The 13,430-nt window shown below is 39.8% G+C and overlaps 1 protein-coding gene across 1 annotated transcript in view; it reads left to right on the forward strand.

Annotated features, from left to right (window-relative positions):
• The window catches only part of LOC126236635 (ATP-dependent RNA helicase DDX3X), a 187,738-nt gene that overhangs the window by 93,365 nt on the left and 80,943 nt on the right, over positions 1 to 13,430 (forward strand). Inside the window, exon 10 of the mRNA XM_049946083.1 lies at positions 4,616 to 4,797. Coding sequence (XP_049802040.1) covers positions 4,616 to 4,797 — 182 coding nt within the window. The remainder of the gene's footprint in view (positions 1 to 4,615; positions 4,798 to 13,430) is intronic.

Genomic DNA, 13,430 nt, shown 5'->3' on the forward strand with positions numbered 1-13,430 from the left:
CGTAGTACATTGAAATTCTGCTACATTCGAAGATGAACAATGTGGAATTTATATTTACTTCATTGTATAATGTATGAAAATGCAGTGGTCGAAACTTGGGACAGAGGAAGGGGGGGGAAAAAAAAAAAAAAAAAAAAAAAAAAGAGAGAGAAGAAAGCTGGTCTTCCACCTTTTTTTTTTTTTTTTTTTTTTTTTTTTTTTTTTTTTTTTTTTTTTTTTTTTTTACGCAGAGGTTTTGGCGCCAGTATTTATCTTTGTGCCTACAAACTACGCCTGTGTAGCGCTACATGTATTCGATGGCAGAAGTTAGTTGTGGCGGCATCTACCAACACATTTCAGAACTTCCGCTTGCTTTGCACTCGATTCTAAGCCGCAGGCGGTTTTTTAGATTACAAAAACTGGAAAAAAAGTGCGGCTTAGATTCGAGTAAATACGGTACTTGCATGTAAAGTGTATTATTGTAACCTTAAATATGTATGCCTTGAAATGACTTTCAGCCTGTATATTTATAACTTGACTTGTCCAATGTCTTATGCATAAGCTGCTACGTAGACGACAGGACCAATAAAAAATACAATACAATACACAAATATAAGATTCCTTTCCTCCCCCCATGAACCATGGACCTTGCCGTTGGTGGGGAGGCTTGCGTGCCTCAGCGATACAGATGGCCGTACCGTAGGTGCAACCACAATGGAGGGGAATCTGTTGAGAGGCCAGACAAACATGTGGTTCCTGAAGAGGGGCAGCAGCCTTTTCAGTAGTTGCAGGGGCAACAGTCTGGATGATTGACTGATCTGGCCTTGTAACATTAACCAAAACGGCCTTGCTGTGCTGGTACTGCGAACGGCTGAAAGCAAGGGGAAACTACAGCCGTAATTTTTCCCGAGGACATGCAGCTTTACTGTATGATTAAATGATGATGGCGTCCTCTTGGGTAAAATATTCCGGAGGTAAAATAGTCCCCCATTCGGATCTCCAGGCAGGGACTACTCAAGAGGACGTCATTATCAGGAGAAAGAAAACTGGCATTCTACGGATCGGAGCGTGGAATGTCAGATCCCTTAATCGGGCAGGTAGGTTAGAAAATTTAAAAAGGGAAATGGATAGGTTAAAGTTAGATATAGTGGGAATTAGTGAAGATCGGTGGCAGGAGGAACAAGACTTTTGGTCAGGTGATTACAGGGTTATAAATACAAAATCAAATAGGGGTAATGCAGGAGTAGGTTTAATAATGAATAAAAAAATAGGAGTGCGGGTTAGCTACTACAAACAGCATAGTGAACGCATTATTGTGGCCAAGATAGACACAAAGCCCATGCCTACTACAGTAGTACATGTTTATATGCCAACCAGTTCTGCAGATGATGAAGAAATTGATGAAATGTATGACGAGATAAAAGAAATTATTCAGGTAGTGAAGGGAGACGAAACTTTAATAGTCGTGGGTGACTGGAATTCGTCAGTAGGAAAAGGGAGAGAAGGAAACATAGTAGGTGAATATGGATTGGGGGGAAGAAATGAAAGAGGAAGCCGCCTTGTAGAATTTTGCACAGAGCATAACTTAATCATAGCTAACACTTGGTTCAAGAATCATAAAAGAAGGTTGTATACCTGGAAGAATCCTGGAGATACTAAAAGGTATCAGATAGATTATATAATGGTAAGACAGAGATTTAGGAACCAGGTTTTAAATTGTAAGACATTTCCAGGGGCAGATGTGGATTCTGACCACAATCTATTGGTTATGAACTGCAGATTGAAACTGAAGAAACTGCAAAAAGGTGGGAATTTAAGGAGATGGGACCTGGATAAACTGAAAGAACCAGAGGTTGTAGAGAGTTTCAGGGAGAGCATAAGGGAACAATTGACAGGAATGGGGGAAAGAAATACAGTAGAAGAAGAATGGGTAGCACTGAGGGATGAAGTAGTGAAGGCAGCAGACGAACAAGTAGGTAAAAAGACGAGGGCTAATAGAAATCCTTGGGTAACAGAAGAAATATTGAATTTAATTGATGAAAGGAGAAAATACAAAAATTCAGTAAATGAAGCAGGCAAAAAGGAATACAAACGTCTCAAAAATGAGATCGACAGGAAGTGCAAAATGGCTAAGCAGGGATGGCTAGAGGACAAATGTAAGGATGTAGAGGCCTGTCTCACTAGGGGTAAGATAGATACTGCCTACAGGAAAATCAAAGAGACCTTTGGAGAGAAGAGAACCACTTGTATGAATATCAAGAGCTCAGATGGCAACCCAGTTCTAAGCAAAGAAGGGAAGGCAGAAAGGTGGAAGGAGTATCTAGAGGGTTTATACAAGGGCGATGTACTTGAGGACAATATTATGGAAATGGAAGAGGATGTAGATGAAGACAAAATGGGAGATAAGATACTGCGTGAAGAGTTTGACAGAGCACTGAAAGACCTGAGTCGAAACAAGGCCCCGGGGGTAGACAACATTCCATTAGAACTACTGATGGCCTTGGGAGAGCCAGTCATGACAAAACTCTACCATCTGGTGAGCAAGATGTATGAGACAGGCGAAATACCCTCAGACTTCAAGAAGAATATAATAATTCCAATCCCAAAGAAAGTAGGTGTTGACAGATGTGAAAATTACCGAACTATCAGTTTAATAAGTCACAGCTGCAAAATACTAATGCGAATTCTTCAGACGAATGGAAAAACTTAGAAGCGGACCTTGGGGAAGATCAGTTTGGATTCCGTAGAAATGTTGGAACACGTGAGGCAATACTAACCTTACGACTTATCTTAGAAGAAAGATTAAGAAAAGGCAAAACTACGTTTCTAGCATTTGTAGACTTAGAGAAAGCTTTTGACAACATTAACTGGAATACTCTCTTTCAAATTCTGAAGGTGGCAGGGGTAAAATACAGGGAGCGAAAGGCTATTTACAATTTGTACAGAAACCAGATGGCAGTTATACGAGTCGAGGGGCATGAAAGGGAAGCAGTGGTTGGGAAAGGAGTGAGACAGGGTTGTAGCCTCTCCCCGATGTTATTCAAACTGTATATTGAGCAAGCAGTAAAGGAAACAAAAGAAAAATTCGGAATAGGTATTAAAATTCATGGAGAAGAAGTAAAAACTTTGATGTTCGCCGATGACATTGTAATTCTGTCAGAGACAGCAAAGGACGTGGAAGAGCAGTTGAACGGAATGGACAGTGTCTTGAAAGGAGGATATAAGATGAACATCAACAAAAGCAAAATGAGGATAATTGAATGTAGTCGAATGAAATTGGGTGATGATGAGGGAATTTGATTAGGAAATGAGACACTTAAAGCAGTAAAGGAGTTTTGCTATTTGGGGAGCAAAATAACTGATGATGGTCGAAGTAGAGAGGATATAAAATGTAGACTGGCAATGGCAAGGAAAGCGTTTCTGAAGAAGAGAAATTTTTTAACATTGAGTATAGATTTAAGTGTCAGGAAGTCGTTTCTGAAAGTATTTGTATGGAGTGTAGCTATGTATGGAAGTGAAATATGGATGATAACTAGTTTGGACAAGAAGAGAATAGAAGCTTTCGAAATGTGGTGCTACAGAAGAATGCTAAACATTAGATGGGTAAATCACATAAGTAATGAGGAGGTGTTGAATAGAATTGGGGAGAAGAGGAGCTTGTGGCACAACTTGACTAGGGGCACTTGACATGTTCGCGCGGGGCGGCAAAATCCCTGGAGCCGGTGCTGATTTGTGTGGTGTTGTACCTAGTGGTTGTCAATAGAATTTACAAAAATGAAGAAAGAGTCTTTAACGTTACCTAGTCCTTCTAGTGATAGCCATCAAATTCGGTGTCACTATTGCTCATTAGTTTCTTTTACAAGCTACCAGCAGACTGCTGTGGGAGGAAGTAGAGCTCGTCCTAGCAGCCAAAGCACTGCGAGCTCATGGTGAGCTTTCGTTCCCCGCATACCTCCGTACAGTAAGCAAATACCACAGATGCAGGGGACAAACCCCGTCACGACAGTTCGTCATATGCAGAGGTTGGAGGAGTAGCAGAAAGGAATACGCAATAGCTCGTAAAATCAGTATTTTTTTCCCTACATAATCATTACATTCTATTATGCAAAAATGTATGTGCAAGTTTTAACAAATTTCCCCATAAAGGATGAGGAAGGGGGTGGGAACGGTGAAAATGCATGTTTGAATATTGGGACTGGGGGGGGGGGGGGCGACACAAAGTACCTTGAACCCTCCCCTCCCCCCAAGTCGGCGCCACTGGCACGGCGCATGTTTTTCTGCAAGACTAGAGTATTCTGTCATTTCTGCGCAACTGTGTTCCCTCCTCCTCCTCTTCCATCATTCCAACTGATTAATTGCCCCCAACCTCTCTCTGTCTCCTTCGTTTAAGTACCCCACCCTACCTCCTTGCCCTTCCATTTGTCTTGACTCCTGCTCTATCAGTTCCTCAGCTAAAACACTTTGTGCATATTTTTTTTTTAATATCAGTTGAAGCTATAACAAAAATAAGTTTTCCATTCACTTTAAGAACTAATTGAATATTTCTTATTGTAATTGCTGAATCTATATTTGGTGTGATCATGCATAGGGAATTATTGAGATTGCTTAATCCCATGCTTTTGCTTTTATGTTGTAGCCACAGATGCTTTAACACTTGTTTTCGTGGAAACTAAGAAAGGTGCAGATGCTCTGGAGGATTTCCTATATCGTGAGGGTTATCCTGTAACCTCAATACATGGAGATCGCACACAGCATGAACGAGAAGATGCTTTAAGAAGATTTCGGTCTGGTCAAGCGCCAATCCTTGTTGCAACTGCGGTATGTAAATTATACTAACTTTTCATCTGAGTTTTATTTTGCAATCTTTCATTTACTGTCAATAACAACATATAAAGTTGTGCCGTGCTGTTTGTAATGATAGTTTGTGTACGCACTTCTCAGCTTTGATGACTGATTTTAGGGGTCTCTTTGTTGTGTAAAGCTGTAGGCATTACATTGAACTAAACTTCATGTAGAATCATAGACAGAGTAATTGGAGACTGTTTATAGAGTCATAGCGTTCTATTTCCACTAACTGAACATTCCACAAGTGTAAAAGGAAGCTGTAGTCACATTACCCACCCCCCCCTTTTTTTTTACCTCGAATGATTCTTAATGGTTTCCATTAATAGTTTACCTCAGCTTCATCGAAGAAGTTACCAGATTGCAGATTGTAATTTCAGACTTTTTAGACATGTCTTCATTAATCGTAGGCAGTTGTGCTGGAAACTGTAGTTTAAGATAATGTGGAATGAACACGTTTTTCACTATTACTAAATGTGCAAATACAGTTTATATTATGATTTAAAGACAGTATTTAAAATCAAGAAAATGTTGTTCACATATTGTTTTAACAAATGTTACAGGATGGGCACAAAGGAAGTTAAAAAAAAAAATTCCTTAGGTGTTATTTTGAATAACATTTTCTCCATTGACTATGTGTATTTAATGTAATCACACATCTGGCATTTTTGTTTTAAGTCTATATCAAATATAATGTTGTTGTTGTGGTCTTCAGTCCTGAGACTGGTTTGATGCAGCTCTCCGTGCTACTCTATCCTGTGCAAGCTTCTTCATCTCCCAGTACCTACTGCAACCTACATCCTTCTTAATCTGCTTAGTGTATTCATCTCTTGGTCCCTCTACGATTTTTACCCTCCACGCTGCCCTCCAATATTAAATTGGTGATCCCTTGATGCCTCAGAAAATGTCCTACCAACCGATCCCTTCCTCTGGTCAAGTTGTGCCACAAACTTCTCTTCTCCCCAATCCTATTCAATACTTCCTCATTAGTTACGTGATCTACCCATCTAATCTTCAGCATTCTTCAGTTGCACCACATTTCGAAAGCTTCTATTCTCTTCTTGTCCAAACTATTTATTGTCCATGTTTCACTTCCATACATGGCTACACTCCATACAAATACTTTCAGAAACGTATTCCTGACATTTAAATCTATACTCGATGTTAACAAATTTCTCTTCTTCAGAAACGCTTTCCTTCCCATTGCCAGTCTACATTTTATATCCTCTCTACTTCGACCATCATCAGTTACTTTGCTCCCCAAATAGCAAAACTCCTTTACTGCTTTAAGTGTCTCATTTCCTAATCTAATCCCCTCAGCATCACCCGATTTAATTCGACTACATTCCATTATCCTCGTTTTGCTTTTGTTGATGTTCATCTTATATCCTCCCTTCAAGACACCATCCATTCCGTTCAACTGCTCTTCCAAGTCCTTTGCTGTCTCTGACAGAATTACAATGTCATCGGCGGACCTCAAAGTTTTTATTTCTTCTCCATGGATTTTAATACCTACTCCGAATTTTTCTTTTGTTTCCTTTACTGCTTGCTCAATATACAGATTGAATAACATCGGGGAGAGGCTACAACCCTGTCTTACTCCCTTCCCAACAACTGCTTCCCTTTCGTGTCCCTCGACTCTTATAACTGCCATCTGGTTTCTGTACAAATTGTAAATAGATTTTTCGCTCTCTGTATTTTACCCCGGCCACCTTTAGAATTTGAAAGAGAGTATTCCAGTCAACATTGTCAAAAGCTTTCTCTAAGTCTACAAATGCTAGAAACGTAGATTTGCCTTTCCTTAATCTTTCTTCTAAGACAAGTCGTAAGGTCAGTATTGCCTCACGTGTTCCAACATTTCTACAGAATCCAAACTGATCTTCCCCGAAGTCGGCTTCTACTAGTTTTTCCATTCGTCTGTAAATAATTCCTGTTTGTATTTTGCAGCTGTGGCTTATTAAACTGATTGTTCGGTAATTTTCACATCTGTCAACACCTGCTTTCTTTGGGATTGGAATTATTATATTCTTCTTGAAGTCTGAGGGTATTTCGCCTGTTTCATACATCTTGCTCACCAGATGGTAGAGTTTTGTCAGGACTGGCTCTCCCAAGACCGTCAGTAGTTCCAATGGAATGTTGTCTACTCCGGGGGCCTTGTTTCGACTCAGGTCTTTCAGTGCTCTGTCAAACTCTTCACGCAGTATCGTGTCTCCCATTTCATCTTCATCTACATCCTATTCCATTTCCATAATATTGTCCTCAAGTACATCGCCCTTGTATAGACCCTCTAGATACTCCTTCCACCTTTCTGCTTTCCCCTCGTTGCTTAGAACTGGGTTTCCATCTGAGCTCTTGATATTCATACAAGTGGTTCTCTTCTCTCCAAAGGTCTCTTTGATTTTCCTGTAGGCAGTATCTATCTTACCTCTAGTGAGATAAGCCTCTACATCCTTACATTTGTCCTCTAGCCATCCCTGCTTAGCCATTTTGCACTTCCTGTCGATCTCATTTTTGAGACGTTTGTATTCCTTTTTGCCGGCTTCATTTACTGAATTTTTATATTTTCTCCTTTCTTCAATTAAATTCAATATTTCTTCTTTTACCCAAGGATTTCTACTAGCCCTCGTCTTTTTACTTACTTGATCCTCTGCTGCCTTCACTACTTCATCCCTCAGAGCTACCCATTCTTCTTCTACTGTATTTCTTTCCCCCATTCCTGTCAATTGTTCCCTTATGCTCTCCTTGAAACTGTGTACAACCTCTGGTTCTTTCAGTTTATCCAGGTCCCATCTCCTTAAATTCCCACCTTTTTGCAGTTTCTTCAGTTTCAATCTGCAGTTCATAACCAATAGATTGTGGTCAGAATCCACATCTGCCCCTGGAAATGTCTTACAATTTAAAAGCTGGTTCCTAAATCTCTGTCTTACCATTATATAATCTATAATAACAATAATAATAATAATAATAATAATAATAATGAAGTTTGACATTCCAGAGGAAACAGATATGCGGCTTACACAATGATTACACGAAACAATGGGAACCCACACCTGCCAAAAGGCAAAAGAAGTGTAATAGATGTGAACTTGTGTGACTCTTGCCAGTGTTTATTATACGAACTATCTGTATGAAAGATTGAATTACAAAATATCATTAAGTTCCTAACCATGAGCGAATTTTATAAGATAATCTGAGTACTTCAGTTTCTTGAGTTTCTGTGTGTTAATTTAATATCTAATAGCCATAGTTCTCAGGTTTTAGTTCATGTTGGAAAATCAACAGATTATGTGACATATTAAAAGTTCCTAATCAGGGGCGAATTATTTTGTTTTACCCAAGTGATTTGGTAGTTAGGTTTTTGAATCACTGCTTATTAATCTAATTTATTAGACACAGTTCTTGCATTTTTGTCAGTGTCTAAAAGAATGTTGCGCAGCACATGTTGATAGTCCATTTATCTGTATAGTTTAGTTTTCCACGGTTTTTAGTATGGACAGAGACTGTAATTATTGTGTGCAGATCCAAGCCAAGTTGGTGACACTTCGCGCTCAGCTCCAGGCTGTGACGGCTTCGGTCACACACCTTGAGGCTGCAGTGGATTGGGCACCAATGTTGTGGGCCGACCATGGGGATCTAATAGATGTCCAGCACATCAAAGTCCTCCGATCGGTTCTCATCGGTGTACTGTGATTGACCCCTCACATGTGGTCGAGTGGGAGGTTGCCCCGGAGTGTAGCAGGCGGCGAAAGACTTCCCAGGCGGCCGCACGTAAGGCCTCCCTGGTTTGTCTGACAATCAAGTTCCAGGTGCTGTGTGTGGCTGACACTGTCGCTGAGCCAGATGCTATTGCCTGTCCTGTTTCAGAGACCTCTCAGCCTGCAAGATCTGGAGAATCACAGAGGGTGGGATAGTTGATAATTGGGAGCTCCAACGTTAGGCGCATTGTGGGACTCCTTAGGGACATGGCTGCCACGAAAAGAAAGAATACCAATGTGCACTCCATATGCATAGCTGGTGGAATCATTCCAGACGTGGAATGGGTGCTTCCGAATGCCATGAAGAGCACAGAGTTGAGCCAACTGCAGGTGGTGGCTCACATCGGTACCAATGATGCGTCACTTTGTATCAGAAGAGATTCCCTCTGGTTTTGAGCAGCTAACAGTAGTAGTAAAGGCTGCTAGTCTTGCTTGGGAGATGAAAGCAGAGCTGACCATTTGCAACATAGTTGACAGGACTGGTTGTGGACCTGTGGTACAAAGCCAAGTTGAGGGTCTGAATCAGAGGCTCAGACAGTTATACGACCATGTAGGCTGGAGATTCCTCGAATTGCACTAAGACACTGAAAGCTGGCTAAAGCGAGAGATAAGCCGAAATTTTTGCAAAGAACCTGACAGTGTTCCAAAAGGACAGGCTAAACACTGTTGGTGATGGCATGTTTGTTGCCATTAGTAGTTAGTTCATCTTGTTGTGAAATTGAAATATAGTTCCTGTGAGTTAGCATGGGCAGGGGTCATTGTTGGCAACCGGAATAAAATAATAATTGGATCCTTTTACTGACCTCCCAGTTCAGATGATAAAATTGCTGAAAGGGTAAAAGGAAACTTGAGTTTGATTTAAAACACGTACCCGAGTGGTTGTAGTTGGTGGTGACTTTAATTTACCCTCGATATGTTGGCAAAAGTACATATTTAATTTCAGAGGTATGCCCAAAACATAATCCAAAATTGTGCTAATGCATTATCTGAAAATGATTTCAAGCAGTTAGTTCAATGGCCCACGCGAATAGTAAACCGTTGTGAAAACACACTTGTTCTCTTAGCAACAAACAATCCTGGATTAATAATGAGTATCAAAACAGATACAAGGATTAGTGAACATTGGGTTGTCGTAACAAGATTGAATATTGTAATCCCCAAATCATCCAAAAATAAACAAAAATATACCTATTCAAAAAAGCAGATGAAAATTCACTTGACGCCTTTCTGAGAGACAATCTCCACTCCTTCCAAATTAATAAAATAAGTGTAGACCAGATATGGCTTGAATTCAAAGAAATAGTATCAGCAGCAATTCAGAGATTTTAAATGGGTTAGAACACTGTTGCAGAAACAATGAAACAAACATGCCAAATTTAAATAGACACAAAATCCCCAAGATTGCCGAACTTTTACAGAAGCTCGTAATTCGGCGTGGACTTCAGTAAGAGGTGCTTACAGTAATTTCCACAATGAAACTGTCTCGAAACCTGGCAGAAAATCCAAAAGGATTCTGGTCATACGTGAAGTATGTTAGCGGCAAGAAATAATCAATGCTTTCTCTGTGCGATAGCAATGGATATACTATTGAAGACAGTGCTGCCAAAGCAGAGTTACTAAACACAGCCTTCCATTTGCCTTCATGAAAGAAGACAGTAAATATTTCTGAATTCGAATCGAGAACAGCCGCCAACATAAGTAACGTGGAAGTAAATTTCCTCGGAGTAGTGAAGCTAATAAAAGCAGTGAAATAAAAGTAGTGAAGCAGCTTAATAAAAGCAAGTCTGCTGGTCCAGACTGTATACCAATTAGGTTCCTTTCAGAGTATGCTGATGCCTTAGCTCCATACTAACAATCATATACAACCGTTCGCTCGACAAAAGATCCGGACCCAAAGGGGGGGGGGGGGGGAGGTAGGTGCTGTTCGTGGGAGAAAACGTCAGATATAAATGGAACACACATTATGGAAGTGATGGTATATATAGTGTGGGAGTGTGTGCAGGTACTACATGATCTGTGTGTAAGTAATGCTGACAAAAGCCATACAAGCTGACATTCATTTTATTGCTTTTGCTCATGTTAGTAGTTGCTGTGTTTCAGTATGAGAGTAATTCTTATGAGTAATCAGATCTGATTTTTTTATTTAACTTAATGTACATAGGTTTGTTTCCAGTAGAATGCATAGCTTTAACATTTGCTATTGGTTCCAACTGAATCACATTTTAATGACTTACAGCCAAAATTGTAATTATGGGATTTACAGTGAATATATGCAGCCCGTGGTGGAGGAAATACTTCAGTTCAAAAAATTCAGAAGACCTCAAACCAAACCAGATAGAATTATGTCCTCAAATAATGGCCTTTTTACTAAAAGAAAATTAAATAAATCATTAAGATGAGTTTGTTTCTTCCTTTCAGTATAATGTACTGACAGGTCTTATCACTCCAGCTTGTTGATACTGCAAGAATTTGACTGAACTGTTGAAAAATAAGCTGCTTACGGCATCAGATTCTTGCACATGAATAAAAAAATTTTTTGCAGCTATATTCTTGTCCTTCTCAATGTCACTACTCTAAACAATAATTATTCATCTTGTTACTTCAGGAATAAACCTTGCAGCTTACTGGTCATCCCATTTGGAGTATGTTGTCGTGAGGAACATCCATGAGATCCCCCCACTTTATAAAATATGTTGTTGTTGTTGTTGTTGTTGTGGTCTTCAGTCCTGAGACTGGTTTGATGCAGCTCTCCATGCTACTCTATCCTGTGCAAGCTTCTTCATCTCCCAGTACCTACTGCAACCTACATCCTTCTGAATCTGCTTGGTGTATTCATCTCTTGGTCTGCCTCTACAATTTTTACCCTCCATGCTGTCCTCCAATACTAAATTGGTGATCCCCTGATGCCTCAGAACATGTCCTACCAACCGACCCCTTCTTCTAGTCAAGTTGTGCCACAAACTTCTCTTCTCCCCAATCCTATTCAACACCTCCTCATTAGTTATGTGATCTACCCATCTAATCTTCAGCATTCTTCTGTAGCACCACATTTCAAAAGCTTCTATCCTCTTCTTGTTTAAACTATTTATTGTCCATGTTTCACTTCCATACATGGCTACACTCCATACAAATACTTTCAGAAACGTATTCCTGACATTTAAATCTATACTCGATGTTAACAAATTTCTCTTCTTCAGAAACGCTTTCCTTCCCATTGCCAGTCTACATTTTATATCCTCTCTACTTCGACCATCATCAGTTATTTTGCTCCCCAAATAGCAAAACTCCTTTACTGCTTTAAGTGTCTCATTTCCTAATCAAATTCCCTCAGCATCACCCGACTTAATTCGACTACATTCCATTATCCTCGTTTTGCTTTTGTTGATGTTCATATTATATCCTCCTTTCAAGACACTATCTATTCCATTCAACTGCTCTTCCAAGTCCTCTGCTGTCTGTGACAGAATTACAATGTCATCGGCAAACCTCAAAGTTTTTATTTCTTCTCCATGGATTTTAGTACCTACTCCGAACTTTTCTTTTGTTTCCTTTATTGCTTGCTCAAGATACAGATTTAATAACATCGGTTAGAGGCTACAACCCTGTCTCACTCCCTTCCCAACCACTGCTTCCCTTTCATGCCCCTCGACTCTTATAACTGCCATTTGTTTTCTATACGAATTGTAAATAGCCTTTTGCTCCCTATATTTTACCCCTGCCACCTTCAGAATTTGAAAGAGAGTATTCCAATCAACATTGTCAAAAGCTTTCTCTAAGCCTACAAATGCTAGAAATGTAGGTTTGCCTTTCCTTAATATAGCTTCTAAGAAAGTTGTATGGTCAGTATTGCCTCATGTGTTCCAATATTTCTACGGAATCCAAACTGATCTTCCCCAAGGTCGGCTTCTACCAGATTCTCGATTTGCAGCCATCACTTATTAAACTGATAGTTCGGTAATTTTCACATCTGTCATCACCTGCTTTCTTTGGGGTTGGAATTGTTATATTCTTTTTGAAGTCTGATGGTATTTCGCCTGTCTCATACATCTTGCTCAGCAGATGGTAGAGTTTTGTCAGGACTGGCTCTCCCAAGGCCATCAGTAGTTCCAGTGGAATGTTGTCTACTCCCGGGGCCTTGTTTAGACTCAGGTCTTTCAGTGCGCTGTCAAACTCTTCACACAGTATCATATCTCCCATTTCATCGTCCTCTACATCCTCTTCCATTTCCATAATATTGTCCTCGAGTACATCACCCTTTTATAGACCCTCTATATACTCCTTCTACCTTTCTGCTTTCCCTTCTTTGCTTAGAACTGGGTTTCTGTCTGAGCTCTTAATATTCATACAAGTGGTTCTCTTTTCTCCAAAGGTCTCTTTAATTTTCCTGTAGGCAGTATCTATCTTACCCCTAGTGAGATAAGCCTCTACATCCTTACATTTATCCTCTAGTCATCCCTGCTTAGCCATTTTGCACTTCCTGTCGATCTCATTTTTGAGATGTTTGTATTCCTTTTTGCCTGCTTCATTTGCTGCATTTTTATATTTTCTCCTTTCATCAATTAAAATATATGTAATGATTATCCATTTTTCTTTGTGGAAATAGCTCCAACTGCAGCCAGTGTCATACCAAAGCCAGAATCTACTAAATAGCCAAATGGTGTCCGATGAGTCACAGCATAGGTTGTAGGTTATAAAATTTTCAATTTTGTTGTTACTTTTCTGTCATGGAGTATTCAGTTGTGCATAATAGCCATTTTGATTTCTTTCACTGACTATATTATGCCGAAGTCCAGAGGTGTATGTTTGTTTTCCTATCACTATAACTTCTTAAGTCACAAACATTCCTGATAAATG

This window comes from Schistocerca nitens, chromosome 2 (assembly GCF_023898315.1).
Source record: "Schistocerca nitens isolate TAMUIC-IGC-003100 chromosome 2, iqSchNite1.1, whole genome shotgun sequence".
Taxonomy (NCBI): domain Eukaryota; kingdom Metazoa; phylum Arthropoda; class Insecta; order Orthoptera; family Acrididae; genus Schistocerca; species Schistocerca nitens.